The sequence below is a fragment of the Phyllobates terribilis genome, unplaced genomic scaffold (genome assembly GCF_046119375.1).
Source record: "Phyllobates terribilis strain yellow unplaced genomic scaffold, ASM4611937v1 Scaffold_35__1_contigs__length_13245226, whole genome shotgun sequence".
NCBI classification, from domain to species: domain Eukaryota; kingdom Metazoa; phylum Chordata; class Amphibia; order Anura; family Dendrobatidae; genus Phyllobates; species Phyllobates terribilis.
This window is the reverse complement of record NW_027362795.1, coordinates 8,285,023-8,311,043: the sequence shown is the minus strand read 5'-3', so window position 1 is coordinate 8,311,043 and position 26,021 is coordinate 8,285,023. Positions and strand designations below refer to the sequence as shown.

The 26,021-nt window shown below is 52.6% G+C and overlaps 2 protein-coding genes across 4 annotated transcripts in view; both read left to right on the top strand.

Annotated features, from left to right (window-relative positions):
- The window catches only part of LOC141182707 (uncharacterized), a 73,259-nt gene extending 49,472 nt beyond the window's left edge, over nucleotides 1–23,787 (top strand). The window contains exon 5 of the mRNA XM_073660850.1: nucleotides 23,783–23,787. Coding sequence (XP_073516951.1) covers nucleotides 23,783–23,787 — 5 coding nt within the window. The remainder of the gene's footprint in view (nucleotides 1–23,782) is intronic.
- The window catches only part of LOC141182619 (uncharacterized), a 213,623-nt gene that overhangs the window by 84,101 nt on the left and 103,501 nt on the right, over nucleotides 1–26,021 (top strand). The window lies entirely within an intron of this gene.

The window sequence follows — 26,021 nt, the reverse complement described above, 5'->3', positions numbered from 1 at the left end:
CTTCAGCCGAGTGTCTCTGTGTTCTCTATAAGAGAACCGCAGTCCTACATCTTTGGTGATAAGTTATCTCCAGGGAAACAGAAGGATCAATAGTTCAAAATCGGACATGTCGGACACTGTAGAGGTATTCTCATCTCCAAAATCCTATCCCAATATGTAGTAGGTGTAATAATATTAGCAAATACCTACAATTATAAATGTAGGATAGTTCTTCTGATTAGCTATGTCACTTACCCCATGTGCAGGGCATTGCAGTAGCTTAGGTATTCATTGTTACGACCACTAAGCGTAACTATGTGTGGTCGTAACCATGGATGCCTAAGCTACTGCAATGCCTTGCACATGGGGTAAGCAACATTGCTAATCAGAAGGACTATACTACATTTCTAATTGGAGGTATTTGCTAATATTATTATTACACCTACTACATATTGGGATAGGATCTTGGAGATAGGAATACCCCTTTAACTTCCCCAACAATCAGTTGTCTGGGCCCCCATACACATTTGAGTTTCAGCTGAATCTGTCAATATCGGTGGGATAGGTCAGCATTAGTCTAATATGTATAGTGGGCCTTCAGTTAGATATTTTGGTTCTAATACAGCTAAATATACCAGTAGAGTTTATACAATGGGCTCTGTGCTGCTTTATAATGGTCACCCCAGAGTTTGAAGCCCCCGTAGATCCCAGTATACCACACAATAGAACATTTGCTGCATTTTACAACAGTTTGGCTTTTGTAGATCCTTATTTCCATAAAGAATGGATGCAGCCAAATATCCCAGAATACTAAGAATTATTCAGGAATGGTTCCTTGAATAGTCAGGTATTTTCTTTTTTTCCTCGATGTCCTGGAAAGAGGTGAAGGCTCAGCAGGAGAAGCTCCGAGATGATCATTCCATCATAATGTGTCATTGTCGAGTCTTCAGATGTGGTCCTCTCCCCGCATGGGGTTTTCCTTTTAGGAGGAAGCTTTAGATTTACCACGTCAGTGTTCTGCATTGTTACTTATTTTTATGTTATGTGAATGTTTTATACACGAGAACATTGACCACTGAGCCTTTATTATAGAATTCTCGGTAAAGCTACTAAATATAGCCTAATGATAATATACAATCACGTTTGTTGTACTTGCGGAATTTTATTCTAGTGGTTTCCTGCTTCCTGACTAATTGTGATTTAGATTAAATACTATCTGACCGCGGTCACTTGTGAGGTCCGAGTACTATCTACGTCTTATACAAGTGTTGATCATGTTAAGGAATATATCAGCTAGAAATTTCTGTAATTATTAAAACCAGACATTTATATTCTTTTTTATCAATAGGTTTTTAATTTCTGATTGTCAAGATTTTTCTAATTGTATTCTCTGTAAATGATCAGGCGGCAATATTACCTGAGCTGATAAGCCTTACAGTGGATATATGGACCACTTTAGACTGTGGATGTTCACTGGGTTATAGGCATGCTCTCTTACCTGTGCAGAGGTCATTGTGCAGAGAGGGGGGAGAAGGTCAGCTGAGACCATCACCTTTTGTGAATGGTGGATCCTGTATTATCTATATGACAAGATGTTACCTTTTATTTTAATCCTGTCTGTGATGATAATAAGATGGCTGCGGAGAATCTCTACAGAACAGGCAGGGTAAGCCAATGCTGAGACTTAATATGCATTTACACTGAAAGATTATAAACGAGAGCTGCTGAGAAGTGGAGTGTAAATAGGCTATAGGGTACAACGAGAAAAAGACGGATTTTGGTAAGACCTTACCTGTAAAATCCTTTTCAGCGAAGGAAGGAAGGGAGACACAGATCCATTACTAGTGGGGGTTGGCGGAGCCCCACAGGATAGTTCACCTCAGATTTAGAAAAAGTGACAACCGGCCCCTCCAGCTAAGGCTCCTCCTACTCCCATGTTCTCCAGTCCGTACACAAGCTAAGGAAGAGCAGACAACACCAGGGGAACAACACAACCCCTTCTGAAAATTCAGAAATGTGAGATAACAGGTTATGTATATAACAGCATGAAAACACACAGTCCCAGGCACTACTTACTGGACCTGACAACTGCGATGAGCTGGCAATGCTGGAACAGAGCCCTAGTGCGCCAACCCCAGACCAGATGACCGCCAGCAGGAGGGAGTCGCGCCGCATCTAGAGAAACCATAATACACTTCTGCCATGGGAGGGTGCTGTGTCTCCCTTCCTTCAATCGCTGAAAAGGATTTTACAGGTAAGGTCTTACCAAAATCCGTCTTTCAGCAGCAGAAGGGAAGGAAGGGAGACACAGATCCATTACTAGTGGGACGTCCCAAAGCAGTCCAGAACTCAAGGGTGGGAAACAGTGGCAGAATCGCCAACACCCCAACAACTTAGGCAAGTGCGCAACAAGCGCCGAACAAAAAATAAAGAGATAACCTAAACCACCGCCGCCTGCAGGACCCTGCGTCCCAAGGCTGCATTGGCGGAAGCACTCACGTCCACTTTATAAAATTTAGTAAAAGTGTGAACGGAGCATCAGGTAGCCGCCCGGAAGAGCTGCGCTGCCGAAGCCCCCTGACGAAAAGCCCACGATCAACCAACAGCTCTCGTGGAATGAGCTTGAACCTTAACCGGACAAGGCTCGCCCTTGAGCCGGTACGCCTCCAGGATAGCCGAACATATCCACCGAGCTATAGTGTCCTTGGAAGCCCGCTGACCACGGTGACGACCAGCAGGAATCACAAACAGAGAATCCGATTTTCGAAACCCTTGCGTGATTGAAAGATAGAACTTCAATGCCCGCACCAAATCCAACGAGTGCAAGGCCCGCTCCTTCGGACTCTTTGGTTTCGGACAGAGGGAAGGCAACACGATGTCCTGATTGAGGTGGAAAACGCGACACCTCTTTAGGTAAAAAATCTCCACGGGTACGAAGCGCCACACGATCCGGGTGGAATTCCAGAAAAGGGGGCGAGCAAGACAGTGCCGCCAACTCCGAAACCCTTCTTAAAGAGGTGACCGCCACCAGGAAGGCCACCTTCCAAGAAAGCAAGTAAAGCGTAGCTGAATCCATAGGCTCAAACGGCCCATGCTGAAGAGCCTCCAAAACTAAATTGAGCCGCCAAGGAGCCACAACCGCCCTCCGAGGAGGAAACTGACGTGCAACCCCGCGAAAAAATGAACGCACATCCCTGCGTGAGGCAATAGCCTTCCGAAAAAGCCCGGATAGTGCAGAGACCTGACCCCGCAAGGTACTAACTGCTAGACCCTTGACCAGACCACATTGCAGAAAGGCCAAGAAGTTGGGAATGGAAAAAACTCGGGTTCCTTGACGATCCAGAACACCATGAATAGAAGGCCTCCCAAGTTCTGTGATAAATCCTAGTCGTAGCTGGACCTCTGGCCGCCCGCAAGGTGGCAATGACCTCGGCCGAAAACCCACGACGGGTCAAGATTTCGGTCTCAAGAGCCACGCCGTCAAACGAAGTGACTTCAGGTCCGGATGACGAATGGGCCCTTGGGTTAACAGGTCCGGGCGAAGAGGCAGTGGAAACGGAGGTGCCGCCAGAAGAGACACCAGCGTTGAATACCACACCCTCCGCGGCCAATCCGGCGCCACCAAAATCGCCGATACTCGTTCGAGATTGATCCGCCTGATCACCAGAGGAAGTAAGGATACCGGCGGAAACACATAGATCAGCTCGAACTGGTCCCACGGGGCCACTAGAGCATCTACCGCCACAGCCTCCGGGTCCCTGTACGTGGACATGAATGTCGGAATCCTGGCGTTCAGCCTGGATGCCATCAAGTCCACTTGGGGAGTCCCCCAACGGGAGCACAGCAGAGCAAAAACCTCCAGATGAAGACTCCATTCTCCGGGATCTACCCGCTCGCGACTGAGGAAGTCCGCCGAGATATTCAGCACACCCGGGATGTGAAACGCGGAGATGACTGGAACCCTGGACTCGGCCCAAACCAGGATCCGAGAGACCTCCATCATGAGTCTGGAACACCTCGTCCCGCCCTGATGGTTGATATATGCGACAGCTGTCGCATTGTCCGTCTGAATCCGGACCGGCAGACCGCTCAAAGGGACCGTCCAATGTCGGAGGCAGAGAAATATTTCTCTCAACTCCAGAATGTTGATTGGCAGAGACGACTCCTCTGACGACCAGACCCCCTGAACCCAGAGGTCGTTCCAAACCCCCCCCCCAGCCAGTCAGGCTGGCATTGGTGGTAATCACCGACCACCATGGGAGAAGAAGGGATTTCCCCAGGGATAGAGCCTCCAGACGTAATCACCATCCAAGAGACTCTCGCACCCTGCGGGAGATGACGACACAGCGATCCAGCGAAGTCGGCGATCGGTCCAAACGGGTCAGAATAAGATCTTGGAGATCCCGGGAATGAAATTGTGCAAACGGCACCGCTTCCACCATCAGACCCAGAAGGCGCATGCACTTCCGAAGGTACATCGCCCTCACCGACCTCATAGCCTGGACGTGGTGACGAAGGTTCGCTTGTTTGTCCGGAGGGAGGGACACCACTGCCTGTACGGTGTCGAAATGCATCCCCAAGAACAGGATTGACTGCGACGGCTCCAATGACGACTTCTTCCAATTGACCAGCCACCCGAAGTCCTTCATGTGCTGAAGGGAGAGATCGCGAGCTGTCACTGCTTCCTCCGCTGTGGGCGCCACAATTAACAGGTCGTCCAGGTAGGGGAGAATCGTAACTCCTTGCTTTCGAAGGAGCGCCATGAGCGGCGCCAGAACCTTTGTAAAAACCCTGGGCGCCGAGACCAACCCGAATGGTAGGGCCACAAATTGGTAATGGGCCTGCCCTACGGCGAAACGCAGGAAGCGCTGGTGAGCCCTGCCGACAGGGACATGCAAATAGGCGTCGCGGATGTCGATCGACACCAAAAAATCGTACTGCGACAAGGCCGCCACGACGGAGAGAAGAGACTCCATACGGAATTTCCGGATTCGGACATGAAGATTCAAATCCTTGAGGTCCAGAATGGGACGAAACTTGTCCTCCTTTTTTGGGGACCACAAAAAGGTTGGAGTAAAAACCCCTTTCCCCGGTCCTCCGGCGGAACCGGAACCACTACACCCTGCTGCAGAAGAGAGTCGACCTCCCGCAGCAGAGCGGCAGCCAGCTTGGGCACGGACGGGATGCGAGACTGATGAAACCTGTCCGGGGGTAGAGAGTGAAACTCTATGAAATAGCCCGCTGACACAACCCGCGTCACCCAGGCGTCCGATACGTGGGACGCCCAAACCGACCAGAATTGTAGCAGCCGACCTCCCACCCGAGAGCCCTCGAGAGGGATCCTGGCGTCAGTCCGCCTTAGCGGGCTTTTTGTCAACCTCCCTTTTGTCCCGACGGAAATGCTGTTTCCAGGGAGTACGGGATTTCTGGGTGGACTTCTTACCGGAAGACGAGGGACGACCCGATCTCCAAGAGGGCTGATCGAATCGTCCCCTGGGTCGAAAGGACCGACGACCACTACCGGCATTTGACCTGTCAGACGTAGGAGCCGCTGCTTTTCGCTGTGGCAAAGCCACATCCTTGGCCTTAGCAATCAGCTCCGTGAGGTCTGAACCAAAAAGCTGACCGCCCTTGTACGCCAGAGTTAGCAAACCTTGTTTGGATACTGCGTCTCCAGTCCACTGTTTGAGCCACAGTGCTCTCCTGACTGTGACGGCCGAGGCTTGAGCCCTGGACAGAACCGAAGTAGTATCCAGCACTGCATCTCTGCTATATCGGGCCGCCTCTTCCAACAGCTGGAAGAGCCTTTCGACGTCAGACAGCGGAGTCCGATCTTGCCATGCCGACCGCAGCTGATCCAACCATCTCAGGGAAGCCTCACCAGTATAATGTTAGGTGTCAGGCATGTGCTGGGCATGAAATTGGGTCAGAATCATCTGTGGATTCTGTGGTCTCCAATTCTGGTCCAGCCGGGGCAGACACTGCTCAGCATCACCATCTGGCCCAATGCCTAACTAGTGCACTAGATGTACAGGCTGTCCACACATGGCCCCCAAGGCCGCTCGGAATCCATGACCCGCGGCCTCGTAGATGGACTTCGCCGCTAACTCCGTCCTTCTGTCCAGCGGATCCTGTAGACTCGCCTTCCCTTTAACCGGAAGCAAAGAAGATTTGCTCAGCTGAGACAATGGCACGTCCACTTCAGGAGAGGGGACCCAATTAGCGATCGTCTCTGTGGAGCAGGGATACAGGGCATCAAAAAACCGCATCCCTTGGAAGCGTTTATCCGGACACAGGCGTTCTTTCTCCACCGCCTCGTTAAGTTCATCGTGCGCCGGCAGTGTCGAACGAGCCCGACGCGACTCCTGATACAGCCGGGCCGACTTGCCCGGCCTCGTCACCTCTTCAGACAGCTCTAACACTTCCCGCATGGCTCCAATAAGAGCATCCACGCGGCCTGAAAGTGAAGCCGGGCGACCCTGCCGATCCTCTTCATCAGAATCGGAGATCTCACCAGCAGAGCTTGTCGGTGAATCCGAAGCCTCTGATGCGCTGCGCGGAGGAGACAGCGCCACCACAGGCCTGTGGCGCTTCTTGCCCCGCGCCGGTAGGGACTTAGCTGATACCCAGTGACCCAGGAGGTCAGACAGACTGTCAATAGAGCGAGTGAGCGCTTTAGCATCACTGAGGCCCCTGACCAGAGATAAACCTGACGCCGTCAACCCCGGCATATCAGATACGCGTGACCGATCCTGAAGCGGGCCGGGAGAGAGGTCCGCGCCGCCTGGACCCTGATCCGACATGCCCCCTACTCAGTAGCGAGCGTCGCGGAAAGAGCAGTAATAATCCCTTACAAGAGCACAGTAACCGGGGAAGTGAGATCCTGCTATCACAGCCTGTTCCCACAAAATAATTTACCAAGCACTGAAGGGTTAAAGCTTCTCCTTAGAGGGAGAAAAGCTACCCCAGTGTAGCACCCTGAGGATTCGGCTGCTACAGGGGTATTACACCTCAAGCCAGAGGTGTGGTATTCCACTCCCGGGTAAGGATGGAGTGTGGGACTGAGCTCAGTAGGCTGCATACACTACATACATCCCATTTCCGGGGGACAGATCGACGGTACTCCCACCAGTTTATGTGCAGGTACGATAGTGTCTGTCCCTGGCTGGAGTGGGAGGGGGGTGGAACATCCCAGTAGTGTAGGGGCAGATAGGGGGAGCAGTCTGGGTAAGGCTAGGAGCTCATTGGGTGCTGGTCACCTGAGCTCACACATAGAGGGAGTATATAAGGTGGGCACCATCTTGGATCAGGGTCAGTCTGTCAGAGTGTAACCTGAGGAGCAGAGCAGAGAAGCTCAGCCAGAAGGGCTGACAGGGAGTTGTGGTTCCGGCTGGGCCCAGCTCCAAGGCCAAGAGAGATAGAGGAGTCAGAAGGACCCAGAGAGAAGGAGAAGGAACCCCAAGACCCCAGAATACAAGCAACAGGGTGAAGGGTTGGCACCTAGGGTACCGGATCCCAAGCTGGCAGAGAGAAAAGCACACCTTAGCCAGAGACCGGAGGTCGTGGGCAGGATCTGCCACAACCCTCACCAAATCCACCAGGAAGGCAGACCAAGTATAGGGTCAGGGAACCCAGAGGAGGTGTACCCACCAAGAGACCCGAGGGAGCCGGACATAGGTGGATCCCTGGTGAGAACGGCCAGAAGAGAGGGAAAGTCAGACAGGAGCTCAGGACCACGCTCCAGAATTACTTGGGGGTTGGCCGAGTCCAGGACCTGGTGGACGCAGCACGGCTCGGGTGGTCGCTTCAGGCCAGAGTGACCATAAGAACACCCGTAAGTAAAAACCCCTGAACTGCACAGCCCGACTCTGAGTCTTCTTGCTGATTCATCCTGCACCTTCACAACCACCATCCTCCACAACTGACCCCCTGAGGCTATACCCCTCCCGTTGGGGGTTATACTATCAGAAGCTGCACACACACCACCAGCCTCAGCGGACCCTGCTGCAGCGGCGGCCGTATTGACCGCAAATCAACGGGTGGCGTAGTCGACACTAAAGAACATCCAGCAACATCTGTAGGACTGCCACACACTGAGCTTGACACCCTGGGCACGGACCGGGTCACCGCCACTCGGAGACTACAAACCCCATCTGATCCGGCTCCGGGTATCCCCCAAACAGCACTGGCCCAGGGGGCGCGTCAACTTTGGCGTAGTCGGCAGGATTACGTGCCCGCAACAACCGGGTACTGCGTGCCTGAAGAAAAGTTCACCGTTACCTCAAAAAGAAGTCTCCCGCCGGTTCCGGAGGGTCCCCGCCAACGGACCCCATCACAGGTCGTTTCCCGCCGGTTGTCCGCCATTTGCAGCTTTTTCCCGCCATCCATGGAGTTTCCCGCCACTGGGAGACGATTCCCGCCATTTCCAAAGATTTCCCGCCTTGGAAGAACGGACGCCATTATGGGCGTGCCAGAGGGTGGCAAGAGGCCACCTCCCATCGTGGGCCAGGTCAAAGAATGGCGCCAAAAGCGGAAACCGCGCCCACCAACAGAGACTGTGATGCTGGAAGTGTCCATCAGCGTAAGAGAACTGCCCCTGGAACTGACAATCACTAAGTTGCCCCGGGACCACCCTCGATGTGGGCGGAGACAGAACAAAAGAGCGAAGATGGGTGCAGCCTGGAGGAGTCTGGAGAGAGCGCACCCGGAGACAAGAAGTCTGGAGAGAAGTCCAGAGAAAGCGTACCCGGAGATGGAGGGAGAGACAGGCAGCACCGACCCAGTGGTCAGGAGCCTGCTGCAAGCAACAACCCCACTAGGCTTAGTGGAGATCCTAGCACAGCTCCCCCGAGACCGGGAGTGTGCACAGACCGCGCTGGAGGGCCTCGCACGGAGGATGGCCCAGGTGCAGCAAGACACGCTGACGGAGTGGAGCCGTGAGATGGCCCAGCAGACCGGAACCCGTCAGCGGAGCACGCCACCCGAGACGAGGAGACAGACCGCCTCTGAGGATGGTGCAGGAGGAGTGAAGGCCGGAGACGGCGCCGAGGAGGGAGCTGAACGGACGGAGGCAGGTAAAGGGGACGTCTCTACCCCGAGCCGAGAAACCGTGTACCTGTCCCAGCTCCCCGTCGCAGAGCCCGAAATTCCCCCTGCCGTGCCCGTCGCTGCATCGTCACCGTGCCGGACTAGGCCTCAAGCAGAAGCCGCGGCCGCGACCCCTGTGACGTCAGACGCCTCGACCCTGAGCGCGACCAAACAGGAAATACCAACGGCCTGGTCGCAAGGTCTAGTACCTCCGGGCGCCGCAATTCCAACAGCGGCCCCTACCTCCGCGGAGCCACCGGCCCGGTCGCAGGGCCGAGTACCCCCGGGCGCCGCCGTCCTTACGGTGCCCTTTACCTTTAGGGTGCCCCAAGCCTGGTCGCAAGGCCTGGTCAACCCGGGCGCCGCTACCATCAACGCGCCCTCAACATCTCGAGTGCCGCACCTGGGCGAAGATCTATTTGCCCAGCACACGTGCCCGGATGGGCAGCCCTTTGTATGGCCCCAGGAGTACTACCAACTGGAACTCCAAAGAGCAAGGCCCCTGTGCGAGCCCCTGATTCCGGCTCCGAAGCCCGTCAGGAGAACACCGCTCCCGCTAGAAGAAGCACAATTCGAGTGGGACCCCACCGGAGGAGACCTCATGGGGTTCACTCAAGAAACGCGGGCAGCCGCAGCAGAGCGAGTGGAGTGCTGCCGCCAGCAGTTGGCAGCCTTCGAGCAAGAGCGGAAAGAGAGGCGGATCCGTGAGCAGCGGCTGCAGGAACAGAGCGCAGGGCAGAAGAGACGGACCAGGAGGAACCCCCGTGCAGCTCATGGTCCCCGTACCACCGGGACTGTGATTAAATTCAACCTGCAGCATGGGTGGGGCTTCATAAGAGACCATCATACCCCCGGCGACGTCTTTGTAACCCGCAGAGACGTAGAGAGCCATCTGCCGGAGGGACACAGAGGTCGTGACCTGTACGTAGGGGACGAGGTCACGTTCACCCGGCACAAGTGTGCCAAAGGACCCTACGCCCTCCATGTGCATCGCCTGACGGAGGAGGAGCTGCGGTGTGAGGAGGAGCAAGAGGACCCGGACGGGTCTGAAGATAAAGAAGGAGCAGGAGGACGCCGTCGTTAAAGTACGGTAAAGAGACTGTAAATAGTTACCCGTCGGGGTACAGTGAACTGTTGCTGCTTTAAATATGTCCCCGTTGGGACAAGTGTAAACTGTTAACCCGTGTGTCCCTTAATCCCACTGACCGAGGACTGAGAGCGGTCATTCCTTCCTTATACCTGGCCGAGGACTGAGAGCGGCCATATCCCCTTGTATATAGTTGCGCCCCCTACCGGTTTTATAGGAAACTGTTGTTTTTCTTGAAGAGACTGTCGCACTTTACCCGGTCACAAGTTGCACCGTGGCCGGAGGAACAAGAATGTTATTTATGAAAAGTTTATGCTGATATATATATTGTTTTATATGTTTATGTTTTATGAAAAAAAAAAATTGTATGTTTTGGATGTTTATTCTCTTACAGCCCGAGGACGTGCTGTGATTTACCAGGGGGGAATGTAGCACCCTGAGGATTCGGCTGCTACAGGGGTATTACACCTCAAGCCAGAGGTGTGGTATTCCACTCCCGGGTAAGGATGGAGTGTGGGACTGAGCTCAGTAGGCTGCATACATTACATACATCCCATTTCCGGGGGACAGATCAACGGTACTCCCACCAGTTTATGTGCAGGTACGATAGTGTCTGTCCCTGGCTGGAGTGGGAGGGGGGTGGAACATCCCAGTAGTGTAGGGGCAGATAGGGGGAGCAGTCTGGGTAAGGCTAGGAGCTCATTGGGTGCTGGTCACCTGAGCTCACACATAGAGGGAGTATATAAGGTGGGCACCATCTTGGATCAGGGTCAGTCTGTCAGAGTGTAACCTGAGGAGCAGAGCAGAGAAGCTCAGCCAGAAGGGCTGACAGGGAGTTGTGGTTCCGGCTGGGCCCAGCTCCAAGGCCAAGAGAGAGAGAGGAGTCAGAAGGACCCAGAGAGAAGGAGAAGGAACCCCAAGACCCCAGAATACAAGCAACAGGGTGAAGGGTTGGCACCTAGGGTACCGGATCCCAAGCTGGCAGAGAGAAAAGCACACCTTAGCCAGAGACCGGAGGTCGTGGGCAGGATCTGCCACGACCCTCACCAAATCCACCAGGAAGGCAGACCAAGTATAGGGTCAGGGAACCCAGAGGAGGTGTACCCACCAAGAGACCCGAGGGAGCCGGACATAGGTGGATCCCTGGTGAGAACGGCCAGAAGAGAGGGAAAGTCAGACAGGAGCTCAGGACCACGCTCCAGAATTACTTGGGGGTTGGCCGAGTCCAGGACCTGGTGGACGCAGCACGGCTCGTGACCATAAGAACACCCGTAAGAGTGACCATAAGAACACCCGTAAGTAAAAACCCCTGAACTGCACAGCCCGACTCTGAGTCTTCTTGCTGATTCATCCTGCACCTTCACAACCACCATCCTCCACAACTGACCTCCTGAGGCTATACCCCTCCCGTTGGGGGTTATACTATCAGAAGCTGCACACACACCACCAGCCTCAGCGGACCCTGCTGCAGCGGCGGCCGTATTGACCGCAAATCAACGGGTGGCGTAGTCGACACTAAAGAACATCCAGCAACATCTGTAGGACTGCCACACACTGAGCTTGACACCCTGGGCACGGACCGGGTCACCGCCACTCGGAGACTACAACCCCCATCTGATCCGGCTCCGGGTATCCCCCAAACAGCACTGGCCCAGGGGGCGCGTCACCAGCACTACAGAAAAAAGGTTTTCTGATGATGGCCAGAAGGGGTTAATGCTGCTGAACACGCAATGCACCTTGCCTTAAAAGGACTAAGGTGTGCATGCAGCAGAGAAGACAGCAGCGCTCTGTGCTGTAGAGATGAGACAAACAGATGACTCACCAGCTTCCTGGAGCCTGTGTGTGAGAGCGGAGAGCAGGGGGGAGGGAGAGGACAGCGCTGAGCTCCGTGAGGCAATGGCCGTTTGCAGAGCCGAAGAGAAGGAAGGCAGGAGGGGGGCGGGGACTGCCCAGCGCGCGCTTTCCAGGCGCTTCCTGTCTGCACAGACGATGGCAGGCAGCCAAGAACATAAGCCACGCCCCCCCGTTACACTAACGGAGCCCGCGCTCCTGTGACCCGCTCCCCTGCTAACAGCAGCGGTGATGTGCATTCTCCAGTATTACACCTCTGCCTGAAAAGACAAAAGGTGCAGTCACCATAAGACAGTAACACACACACACACAGGGCACTTACCCAGCTGAGCGCCACAGGGACCCCCAGGGATGTGTGGCGCCATGGCCCTTCGCTCCCCCCCACGGCGGAGCTCGCAGGGACCCCTAGATGCAGCGTGCGTCTCCGCCAGGGAGCGCCCTGTATCCCCCGGGGCCGGCAGGCTTCTGCGGGGACCTCCTTAGGGGGTACGCAGATCCGCCAGGGGAGGGCCAGGGGTCCAAGCAGCGCTGAGACCCCATGAAACCTCTAGACCACGGGGGGTCCAGGTCTCCTGGTAAAAATAAAAAATTCTTCTGAGGAGCTGCAAAGGCAGCGACTAACCTCTGCGACCTCAAATTTTAGACTTGAGAACATGGGAGTAGGAGGAGCCTAAGCTGGAGGGGCCGGTTGTCACTTTTTCTAAATCTGAGGTGAACTATCCTGTGGGGCTCCGCCTACCCACTAGTAATGGATCTGTGTCTCCCTTCCTTCCCTTCTGCTGCTGAAATGCTTGTTCGTAGGGTGAAATTATTTTTAAATCATTAAAAATCATTCTTCTTGGCGGCGCATCATCCTGTATAAACAGGACTTGCACTGCCAAGAACAATGGTAAGCTTACGCCTTCTGAACGTTCAACGCACATCATTTAGCATGGTTTTCCTGTGTAAACAGGCTTCTAAACCTCCGACAATCAGTAAATAGTTACCAGTTAGTGGTAGTTTACTGCCACTAATCTGTCTGTGTAAATGGAGTATTAGTGGGCAAAGCAAAAATTCCAAGATTTTAGGATTTTATTTTTATATGTAACCTCTCACCGCATTAGGATGTGAATGAACATCCTGAGAAGGAGCCTGCGTGTGTGGAGGTGGCTCAGGAGCTCCACAAGAAGCTGATGGTGTCTGTTAACTATTTTGAATGTGCGCTGTTAATCGATGGGTTACCACAGCAGCCGGGGGCCAGCTTAAGCAGAGGCGTTCATAGAAATCATGGGGCCCCATACCAAGAGTCTATATTGATGGACTAGGCAGGGTTAAAACATATTGATGCAGTCACACAAGGGCCTACTTTCCAACTTTTAAATACAGGGAGAGGACATGTTTTGTGGCTTGGACACAGAAATAATGCCCCTGCTACTAATTCCTCTTGTTTGCACACACTGATACCATTTTAATAAACCCCATAGAGTATGCTGCCCTCCACACACAGTGCGATACCTCGGAGTGAATCTCCTGTCATAATTTTCTCCCACAGTAGTCCTTATGACGCGCCCCCTGGGCCATGTTCAGGGGATACCCGGAGCCGGATCTGTATGGGGGTAGTAGTCCTTGTGGCGTTGACCCGGTCCGTGCCCAGGGTGTCAAACTAAGTGGCAGTCTATGACAATAGATGTTAACTTGGATGTCGACTACGCCACCCGTTGAGTGCGGCTTTGAAGCCGCCGCTGCAGAGCAGTCCGCTGAGGCCGGTGGTATATGTGCAGCAGTGATGGTATAACCCCCAACGGGAGGGGTATGGCCTCAGGGCAGCAGGTGTGGATGATGGGGGTTGTGATGATGCAGGAAGGAGAGGCAGAGTCAGGAGATGCAGTTTCAGGGTTTTTACTCACTGATGTTGCTTTAGTCACTCTGGCCTTGAGTGACCACCCGAGCCGTGCTGCGTCCACCAGGTCCTGGACTCGGCTAACCCCCAGGCAGTCCGGAGCATGGTCCTGAGCTTCCCTGTCTCTCTCTCTTCCTCCTGGCCGTTCCCACCAGGGATCCACCTTTGGCCGGCTCCCTCGGGTCTCTTGGTGGTCAAACCTCCTCTGGGTTCCCTGACCCTATGCTTGGTGTGCCTTTCTGGTGGATTTGGTGAGGGTCGTGGCAAATCTTGACCACGACCTCCGGTTCCTGGCTGAGGATTAGTGGCCTCCACCAGTTCGGGTTCCGGTACCCGTGTCCGCCAACCCTTCACCCTTTCTGGTCTGTTTCTGGGTTCTTGGGGTTCCCTCTGTCTTTCTCTCTGGGTCCTTCTTACTCCTCTCTCTCTGCAGGCCTTGCTCTGGAGCTGGGCCCAGCCGGAGCCACAGCTCCCTGTCAGCCCTCCTGGCTGAGCTCCCCTCCTCTTCTCCTCCTGCCTGAACTGAACCCTGATCTAAGATGGTGCCCACCTTATATACTCCCTCTATGTGTGAGCCCAGGTGACCAGCACCCAATGAGCTCCTAGCTTTACCCAGAGTACTCCCCCTATCTGCCCCTACACTACTGGGATGTTCCACCCCCCTCCCACTCCAGCCAGGGACAGACGCTGTCGTACCTGCACATTTACTTAGTGGGAGTACCGTTGTTCTGTCCCCCGGAAATGGGATGTATGTGTGGCACCCCAGGGGTCTGGTTTTCCACAGTAATGTAATGTTATGTCTGAGAGCAGGTGGGAGGTCCTTTGGTCAGGGATCCTGTGCATGCCACACCTCCTGCCCAGTCTTGGGAGGGGAAGAACTTCCCCTGTATAAACCCGGGGCTGAGGCAGGGTGAGTCAGACAAGGAGAGTGGAGAAGAGAAGCAGCATAGGAAACAGCAGAGTTACAAGGAGTCAGGGGCTGGCAGCTGCAGAGCTCGCCCTGACTAAGAAGATTCTTTACCGGACCCGGAGTCCGAGGCTGTGGGGACTAACTCCTACCCAGCAGCAGAATCCGTCAGGCAGGGGATTTCAGGTCCTCTGGCCCAGAAGCCCGAAGGCACGGTCACACGCGTGGGACCAGCACCGCCATCGTGGAGCGGAAGCCATTAGAAGGCCCCGAGTCACCGGCCATACGGGTGAGCACCACACGGTACACTCAGGGACGTGGGCTACTTACATCAGCTTCTAGCAAGGTAGCCAGAAGAGTACAGTCAGTTTGGGAGGCCTACAACTACGCCTGGCCAGGGGAGATCCCATCTGCTCAAAGACTGACCAGGCCCCGTTTGCTAGCAAGTACTCCGGGAGGGTCTGTCGTTGTTACCAGTAAAGACCCTGAACTACACCGTACCGTCTCTGAGTGGTTCCTGCTACCCCCATCATCCACGTCGGCTGCCCTGAGGCCATACCCCTCCCGTTGGGGGTTATACTATCACGCTGCACAATCCTACCACCGGCCTCAGCGGTCTGCCCTGCAGCAGCAGCTTCCTGGCTGCACTCAACGGGTGGCGTAGTCATCAACTATTTACTACTGCCGTCTAGTTTGACTCCCTGGGCACGGACCGGGTCACCGCCACGAGACTACAACCCTCCACTGATCCGGCTCCGGGTAGGCTCCCGCGTGCGCAACGCAGCGCGACACAGGCCCAGGGGCGCGTCAACTTTGGCGTAGTCGGCAGGATTTCGTGCCCGCAACCACCGGGTACTGCGTGCCTGAAAAGCAAAGACTGTTCAAACTTACCAGTGGTGAAGGTTTCCCGCCATCTGGCGCCATCTTCTACCTTCTTCCCGCCATCCGCGAAGTTTTCCCGCCATCCGGCGCCATCTTCGACCTTCTTCCCGCCATCCGTGGAGTTTTCCCGCCATTGGACGCCATCTTGAGGACGCCGCGCGGGAAGAAGAGGGGCGTGGACTCCGAAAGCGCGCGAGAACTGAAGCCCCGCCTCACGTCCGGACGTTGCGTAAGGTCCTGGAAGGAGCCCAGCAGACGCCGACGTCACAGGAGCGCGACGGAAGGTCCTCAACCCTGACGATCCACTGCGGAGCCGCAGCCTACGGAAGAGGATCTTCGCAAGGTAGGCCACGGTCCACTAGGGGGGAGGAAGATGTCGGATACGGAGGAGAGCTTCACTGCCTCAACCCCCGCCAGCGCTACCGCTGCTGCAGTTATGCCCTTCACCATGCCCTATATCCCGGGAGCAGCTTGGCTACCCCAGTACTCAGGGGAGTCACATACCCTGCATGACTTTAGAGAAAAGCTGGATAGCCTCTTCCAGGTGTACCCCCTCACAGAAGAGCAAAAAGTGAGCATCCTGGTGGCCCAACTAACCGGGGCAGCCAAAAGGGAAGTAAAATCCTGGCCACCTGGGAGGAAGACTGTCGCAGGGATACTAACCCGGCTGAAGGACACCTTTGATACCCGCACCTCAACCGAGATTAAGCTTAGATTCTACGGGTGCAAGCAGCGAGCGCATGAGAGTATAAGGGACTATGCACTAAACCTACAAGAGGCCCTGAGGGCCATAAAGCAGACCGACCCTGATGGGGTGGGAAACGAGGACAGGCTATTGACTGAACAATTTATAGAGGGTTTATATTGCAATGCCCACCGAACCCAGTTGCGGGCAATGGCCTTACAGGATCCCCATCTGGACTTTGCACAGTTCAAGGATAGAGCTATCCGGGTGCTCCGAGAACCAGCACCGGGTGGCGTTGTTACCCACAGGCGCCCAGCTATCACTTACCACCAGGAGGCGGCGCCCTTGTCGGCAGGGCCTGTGGGAGCTGATGCGCAGGCTTTGGACAATGACCCGGCTCCAGACCTACACCATCAGGTCCAAGAGCTAGCTAAGAGCGTTGCTGCGCTAACCCGAACTGTGCAGTCTTTACAGGTTTCCACCCCAGGGAAGATCCAGCTGGCATCCGGACCGGAGGACATCCCGTGGCGTCGACCAAGGAGGACCCCACCGGCCAGAGGAAGACCCAGTGACCGATACAGCGAGGACGGACGACCCATCTGCCGCCGCTGCAATCAACCCGGACATATGGAAAGGTACTGTTCTTTAAACGGGCACAACCTGGGGTAGAGGGCCAACCCCCAGGAAAAAGATCACCAGGCCCATCGAACTGGCGCGACAGATATGTGGGAGGACGTCCAGTCTTGCCTGTGGTACTGGATGGCATTCCCATGAGTGCCCTACTGGATACCGGGTCACAGGTCACCACCATCCCGTACGTGCTCTTCAAGCAGTACTGGAATGACTCGGATATTACCCGCTACCCTGACGACGACTTGAGTATCATCGCCAGCAATGGCCAGCCCGTGCCACAGATCGGATTTAAAGAGGTGACCCTCAAAATCGGTAGAGTCGAACTGGCCGCACAGGGACTGATCATTGTAGATATTGATAAACATGAGAGTCACCCAAAAATAACTCTAGGAACTAACGTAATTGAAAATTGTCTTGCAGAGGTGATTTTCCTTTTACAGCAGGTTGCCAAGAACGCCAGCTCCGGCGAGCAGCGGGTGCTCCAGAAAGAGATCCGGGCACTGATGCAACGGCAACAAGTGGAACTCTCCGGCGGTGAGATTGGTAGCGTAAGAATGTGTGACCCTTTTCCTATTGCCATGCCCCCAAAAAGTGAAATGATGATTTGGTGCCGGGCAGCTATTGGTCTGAGAGGTAGAGATTACCAGGCAATGGTAGAACCAGTTTACTCAGACAGTAGGCCCACCATTTTGACAGCACGGGGGGTGGTCAATGTACGCCATGGGAGGGTGCCCATTCGCATAATAAATATCGGGGAGAGGGAAGTGTACCTGCCCCGGTATGCCACGCTAGCCAAATTATATACCACTAATCAAAATTCTATACAATCTGTGGAACCCTTGCCTCCATCTCACCCGGAGGAAGGTAACGGCTCTAAGAAAGACATGGAGGACTGGTGTCAGCAACTACATTTGGGTACTGATTCCACTCCCTCACATCAGAAACAAGGAGTCTATCGGGTGGTTCAAGAGTATGAGAGAGTGTTTAGTAAACACCCGTTAGACTTCGGGCGAGTCAAGGGGGTAGAACACCGCATCCCCACGGGAGATCATCCTCCCATAAAAGAGAGGTATCGACCCATACCCCCTGCACATTACCAACACGCCAAGGGGATGCTTAGAGACATGAAGGAGGCTGGGGTAATCCGGGATAGTTGTAGCCCCTGGGCAGCCCTACTAGTTTTAGTCAAAAAGAAAGACAACACCATGAGGATGTGTGTAGATTACCGGAAAATCAACCGTATCACACACAAGGATGCGTACCCCTTACCAAGGATAGAGGAGTCATTGGCTGCTTTAAGATCTGCTAACTTCTTCTCTACCTTGGATCTCACTAGCGGGTACTGGCAGGTTCCTGTAGCAGAGGCGGACCGGGAGAAGACCGCATTCACCACCCCGATGGGACTTAGCGAGTTCACCTGCATGCCGTTCGGACTCTGCAACGCCCCAGGAACCTTCCAACGATTAATGGAGTGCTGTCTGGGCCACAGAAACTTCGAGACGGTCCTGTTGTACCTGGACGATGTCATCGTATACTCCAAAACTTATGAGGACCACCTGAAACACCTGGCGGAGGTGTTCGAAGCTCTGGCGAGTTACGGCCTAAAGGTGAAACCCTCCAAGTGTCACCTCCTGAAACCAAAGGTGCAATACCTGGGACACGTGGTGAGCGCTGACGGAGTGGCTCCCGACCCCGATAAGATCACCGCAATTAAGGGATGGCCAAGCCCCTCCAGCGTAAAAGAAGTGCGGCAGTTCCTAGGGTTGGTAGGCTACTACCGAAGGTTTATTCCCGGTTTCACCAAAAAGGCAGCGCCTATGCAGGACCTCCTGATAGGCCAGTCCCGAAAGGCCAAGAACCAGAAGCCGCCCTTCAAATGGGAAGAGCTAGAAGAAGAGTCCTTCCGCCAGCTGAAGATGGCCCTCACGGGGGATGAAATCTTGGCGTACCCGGACTATAGCCAGCCCTTCATCCTCTACACCGACGCCAGTAACATCGGGCTAGGAGCCGTACTGTCCCAGATTCAGCAGGGGAGAGAACGAGTAATCTCCTATGCCAGCCGAAAACTGCGACCCACCGAAAGGAACCCCGAGAATTACAGCTCATTTAAGCTAGAGTTCCTGGCCGTGGTATGGGCAGTCACCGAGCGCTTTAGGCATTACCTCGCTTCTTCCCGGTTCACCGTATACACGGATAACAACCCGTTGACACACCTGGACACGGCAAGACTCGGTGCCCTGGAGCAGAGGTGGATGGCCCGTCTGTCCAACTACGAGTTCACAATCAAATACCGGGCAGGACGCTCCAATACTAACGCGGATGCCCTGTCCAGGATGCCCAACCTGCCGGACGAAGGAGAAGATCCGGAGGGACTGGAAGAAGTTGAACTCCCTGCGTTCCACCGTCATGGGACTATCCAGTATTCCCACCGGGTAAGGGGTAAGCAGGCTGCTACGTTGAACCCCTTACCCCACTACAACTGGGCGGAAACGCAAGACAGCGACCCTGCCGTCCGACTGGTGAAGGAGATGCTGACTCGGCCGGAGGCTCGCCTTGAACCAGACGCTCCGGAGGAAGCCAAACAGCTATGGGCGGAGAAGAGTCGACTATTCCTTTACAAGGGGAAGTTGTGCCGCAGAATGGTCAACTCCCGGACGCATGAACTACTCTGGCAAGTAGTGGTGCCACGAAGAGACGCAGCCATGGTGATGGAGGCATACCACGACGGAGCTGGACACTTCGGGTGGAAAAAGCTGGAGTTCCTGCTGCGCGAGCGGTTCCACTGGGTAGGCATGAGGGGAACCATCGAGAAGTGGTGCAGAGACTGTGGCCCGTGCAATCTGAGAAGGAAGGACCGGGCCAGCCAGAAGACTCCCCTGCAGTCCATCGTCACCCGGCAACCGTTGGAACTGGTAGCCTTGGATCATGTAAAACTGACCCCAAGCAGAAGTGGCTACGTCTACGCGTTAACCATCGTGGATCATTACTCCCGGTTCTTGGTTGTCGTCCCCGTCAAGGACTTAACGGCTCAAACAGCAGCTAGAGCCTTCCAGCAGCACTTCTGCCGTCCACACGGGTACCCGGACCAAGTGCTGACGGACCAGGGACCTGCCTTTGAAGCGGAGGTCTTCCAGGAATTCTGCAATCTGTATGGCTGCCGGAAGATAAGGACGACACCCTACCATCCGCAAACTAATGGACTTTGTGAAAAAATGAACCAGGTGGTAATGGATCTTCTAAAAACATTGCCCCTGGAAGAACGCAGTCTGTGGCCTGAGAAGTTGCCCGATCTGGTGGACCTATACAACCACATCCCGGTAGGTTCCACCAACTGTACCCCGGCTTACCTAATGAGGGCGAGACCTGGTAAGTTACCTGTTGACCTGGAAATGGGAGTCCTGACACCTGAGGACACTTCACCAGAAACAGACTGGGACACAGAGAGGCAGCAGCAGTACCGGAGAGTACAAGAGAGCGTGGAGCGAAGTCTCTGTCAGGCTAGGGAAAGACAAGAGAAGACTTACAACCAGTATGCTCCCGCTGTTCCCCTGGTACCCGGAGAGCAGGTCTTGAAGAGGAAAAGACGGCTCCACAAGTTGGATGACCAGTGGGAGAAGGACCCGTACACCGTACTGCCCTCAAGCCACGAGAACCCGAAGGTCTGTACCATCAGTAAAGACGGAGGGGAAACCACAGCCATTGTATCCCGGGACCACCTGAAGAAGTGTCCCGAACAACTGAGGAACCCTGAAGAGGAACAAGAAGACCATCGACCCGTGGGAGAAAGGGAAGATATGGTTAGTACCGTGCTCGGGGACTTCCCTCGGTCTTGGACTCAAGTCAATGGTGCAGTTGTGGTACCCGTACTCACCTTCCTCCAACCATCATCCCAAGAACCTACGGAGCAACGTGTAGAGCTGGAAGAACAGCCGGTCCAGGAGGCAGAAGACTCCACACGAGTAGAACAGGAGAATCAACCCTCTGCTTATAGTGAGCCTGCCGTACCCCTAGTGAGACAAAGAGCCGGTAGACAGCTGCCCAGTTTACCCTTGACAGCTCCTACACCCTGTAGTTCAGGGCCAGACAGTCAGCTCCGTAGGTCCACTAGGGCCACTAGAGGCCAGTTACCCGCACGCTGGAGAATTTGAAGTGTAAAAATAGTTTTATTTATGTTTATCTGTGTATTGTTGCTTGTGTATAATTTTGTGTTTCCAGTTGTTTTTAGGAAACCTTGGTGGATTTACCGGGAATCCTTGTATATAGTTGGAGCGTAACCCAGGATGGACTAGAGACTGTTAAGGACTCGGGGTAGGACAGACCCCTACCTGGTTACGTCTCCCTGTGTTGGTGAAATGGACACCTTTGCTTTTCTTCAAAGACTGCATCCGGTTGCGGACACGCCGTAACCATCTTATGTGTTTTTCTTATAGTATTGTTATTGTTATACTTTGTTATGTTTTTCTAAATGTGTTTAGTCCCGGAGTACTAAATTTCACTAGGGGGGAATGTGGCACCCCAGGGGTCTGGTTTTCCACAGTAATGTAATGTTATGTCTGAGAGCAGGTGGGAGGTCCTTTGGTCAGGGATCCTGTGCATGCCACACCTCCTGCCCAGTCTTGGGAGGGGAAGAACTTCCCCTGTATAAACCCGGGGCTGAGGCAGGGTGAGTCAGACAAGGAGAGTGGAGAAGAGAAGCAGCATAGGAAACAGCAGAGTTACAAGGAGTCAGGGGCTGGCAGCTGCAGAGCTCGCCCTGACTAAGAAGATTCTTTACCGGACCCGGAGTCCGAGGCTGTGGGGACTAACTCCTACCCAGCAGCAGAATCCGTCAGGCAGGGGATTTCAGGTCCTCTGGCCCAGAAGCCCGAAGGCACGGTCACACGCGTGGGACCAGCACCGCCATCGTGGAGCGGAAGCCATTAGAAGGCCCCGAGTCACCGGCCATACGGGTGAGCACCACACGGTACACTCAGGGACGTGGGCTACTTACATCAGCTTCTAGCAAGGTAGCCAGAAGAGTACAGTCAGTTTGGGAGGCCTACAACTACGCCTGGCCAGGGGAGATCCCATCTGCTCAAAGACTGACCAGGCCCCGTTTGCTAGCAAGTACTCCGGGAGGGTCTGTCGTTGTTACCAGTAAAGACCCTGAACTACACCGTACCGTCTCTGAGTGGTTCCTGCTACCCCCATCATCCACGTCGGCTGCCCTGAGGCCATACCCCTCCCGTTGGGGGTTATACTATCACGCTGCACAATCCTACCACCGGCCTCAGCGGTCTGCCCTGCAGCAGCAGCTTCCTGGCTGCACTCAACGGGTGGCGTAGTCATCAACTATTTACTACTAATAGACTGCCGTCTAGTTTGACTCCCTGGGCACGGACCGGGTCACCGCCACGAGACTACAACCCTCCACTGATCCGGCTCCGGGTAGGCTCCCGCGTGCGCAACGCAGCGCGACACAGGCCCAGGGGCGCGTCATATGTAGTGCATGCAGCCTACAGAGCTCAGTCCCACACTCCATCCTTACCCGGGAGTGGAATACCACACCTCTGGCTTGAGGTGTAATACCCCTGTAGCAGCCGAGTCCTCGGGGTGCTACACTTACATGGACAACATGATGACCCCATGGCAAACCCCACCAGTATAATGCACCTACACTACTCCCCCCACACACACACACACAGTATGATGCTCTTACAGCCCCCCAAACATATACACACACAGTATGATGTCTTCCACAGTTCGCTCACGCAGTATGATGGCCCCCAACAGTTCGCTCACACAGTATGATGGCCCCCAACAGTTCGCTCACACAGTATGATGGCCGCCCCACATCATGTATGATGGATCCCACAGTATACGCTTTTCTTGTTGCCAAAATAAAAAAAAACTCCACACAGAGGGCCCGATCTAGTGACGTCATTGCACCTGCAGTGCTGAGACTTCGAGCACAGAGTACAGGCTGAATGATGGGGAACAAAGGCCATCTTTCAAAGAATGATATGCGGAAGAAGAAAGCCCTGTAGCATCAGGCTTTCCCAGCTAATGAGCGCCATAGTGGCCACGTGGTCTACCGCTATGGGCAAAATGCCTTTACCTTTAAGGCCCATCTTAGTACTTTTTACAGCAGACTGAGTGCCATAGGAAACCATGATTTCCAGTAAATACCGCAATACTGTGGTATTACAGTATATATAAGCAATCCAAGGATTACATGTTTAAGTCCACTAATGGGTACAAAAAAAATGTAAAAAAAATAAAAAAAGTCAAAATATAAAAAATAGATAATTTTTAACTATCCCACGTTTTCCCTATTAAAAACAAAGAAACGGAAAAAAAAAACATTTGGTATCGCCACATCCGTAAAAGTCAGATGTATCAAAGTATGGAATTATGGTAATTAACCTTTACGGTAAACATTGCAGAAAAAAAAAAATCAAAATGCCAAAATTGTGGGTCCTTTGTCACCTCACTTAACAAAAAAATACAATACAAAGCTAGCAAAACGTTCTATGTACTCCAAATTGGTATCAATAAAAACGTCAGCTCCATAAACACAAAAAGCGCTTAAATAAAAAACTCCCTGGTTCTTAGAGAGTTAAAATAGCGATCACAAGACGTTATGTCACCAAACTCATTAAGGCCTAGTACATTAATGGTGCCACAGGAACGGGCAACAGCGAAAAATGTTATTTGCAAATCTACTTTCAGCGTATGTATGTTGGCCCTTGAGGACATTGCACACGCTGCTGCCAATTTATAGTTTTCCATGAATGTTTATTTTGTGCATAGGGTAAAAGAATACATAAAAGATATTTCTTATAGATGGCAGCTAGCGTTCTATTACTCCTGGTTTAGGAGCTGTGACTCTCACAATCCCTCCAGGTGAGCACCTCAAATGATTTCTTTCCCCCTCCACTGTTTTTTTTCCCTATGTTCTGTGCGCTCTATTCCCTAAACAGCTCCATTTTCAATGGACAAATCATGATGTCTAGAGATCTCAATATTCTCCTTGTCAGAGGTGCCCCCATGAGGGTTGTCAGAAGATCTCAAAAACAGCAGGTGTTGTGGGGTGTGGCTGGCATACAATAGTTAGTGCCTACCAGGGTAGAACATCCGGTGAGCAGGTGGCGGAGTCATGGGCGCCCAAGGCTCATTGATACTTGTGTGGAACGAAAGGTACGGTAGCCCCAGCTGGTCCGGTGCTGCAGAAGAAATACTGTGGCACATATTGCTGAAAAATTAACTTTTGGCTATGAAGAAAAGATGTCAGGATAAAGTATTGCAGTTTATTACATATGGAGATGCACACTGGTCATTGTCATGCTGACCCGGTTACAGCCAAAAGCACCTACAAGGGTATATGGGCATCAGAACTGAACCATAAAGTAATAGAAGAAAGGGTTCTGGTCCGATGAATCATGTTTTCTTGTACATCACGTAGATGGGTAGAGGTGTATAGCTTACCTCGGGAGAAACATGGCCTCCAGGCGCACCTTAGGAAGAAGGCAAACTCCGGGGAAGTAATCTATAGTTGTATGTGCCAAACATTACATTTTATCACCCTTTTGGAATTTTTTTTATATAAAGTGACCAACCCCAATATAATAAATAATACAGAATTTTACATTTTCATTGTACAATTTTTAAGTCATATCCTCACTTGGAGTATCCTACACAACCCTATATATATATATATATATATATATAAATATATATATATATATATATATATATATATTCTCTACCTCAAGTCTTGGAGCAGAAATACTTCACATACAGAATCTGTTGCTATAGTGAGCTTATTGTTCTGTTCATGATTGCAGTTTGTGAGCTCCGATCTCCTTCTATGGGTGAATTTCTTTGGGGTCTTGAATCCTCTGGCTCGTTAAAACACGTGAAAACAATCCTAGATGCTGGTATCTTCATTGCAAAGGTAAGATGTGTTGTATCTGTTCATATTCTACTGCTGCTTGTCTGATTTGTACTATTCTAGGCACGGACTGTACAAAAATGATCCTTTTAGTGCTGAGAATAAACGAGATTTGTAATTATATAAATGTGTAATATTTTACATTTAATTTGCACATTTAGGCCGTGTCAGAAGAGGGCGCCAGCGTGCTCGTTCATTGTTCTGATGGATGGGATCGCACCGCTCAGGTCTGCTCTGTATCCAGTCTGTTACTTGACCCCTATTACCGAACCATCAGAGGATTTATGGTAAGAGGTTTTATTTCATATACTCTATGTACTGGTGGAGATTTACGGAGTTGATATTTTTTGCATAGTGTAACTTTTATTTTTCCCAATTACTATTAGGTGTTAATTGAAAAAGACTGGATTTCATTTGGACACATATTTAATCACAGGTAACCCTGGTCACTGCACATATGTTGGAAAAGTCAAACAGAGTCACTTATTTACAGAGGGCCTTTCACCAAATTTTTCATGTTGAACTGAAAACACGTTGTAGCTTCAGAGCAGAAAAAAAAAATTTGTTAGTTCTTTTTTTATTTTGCATCTCTGTTGCAGGGATATTAACAATCAAAGTATTTGTCACCTAATGAGTTAATTTTCGTTACATCCAAGTGGGTGTTATCAGAGAGCTTTCACTGTGGGGCATGTACTTCTCCTTGTACGATGCTGTCCAATTATAAACAGGCAGCAAGATGCTAGAAAAAGAACACGTCCACACCATATCTTACAGCAGGTTTCTCAGTGTGTGGGTTATAATGAAAGCCCGGATCTCCTGGTCTATCCTCCTGCATGATTAGAATATCAACTGTATTCAAATCCCATCAATCAACACATTTCAGATATGGGCCCAGCAGTCAGTGTGGGGCTAGGTTCAGCACAGCTGAGTTTAGCTGTGTCACTTTCCAAATCTTCCATCAGCTCTCCTCCTCTCGGCAAAAGAGACAAAAAAAAACACCATACATTCTAATATAATATACTTACTGTAGTTCTTCTGTGCCATTCCCAGTCTCAGGCGGTTTTGGGAGCGCAGTCCACCTGAAAAAGATGTTGCATG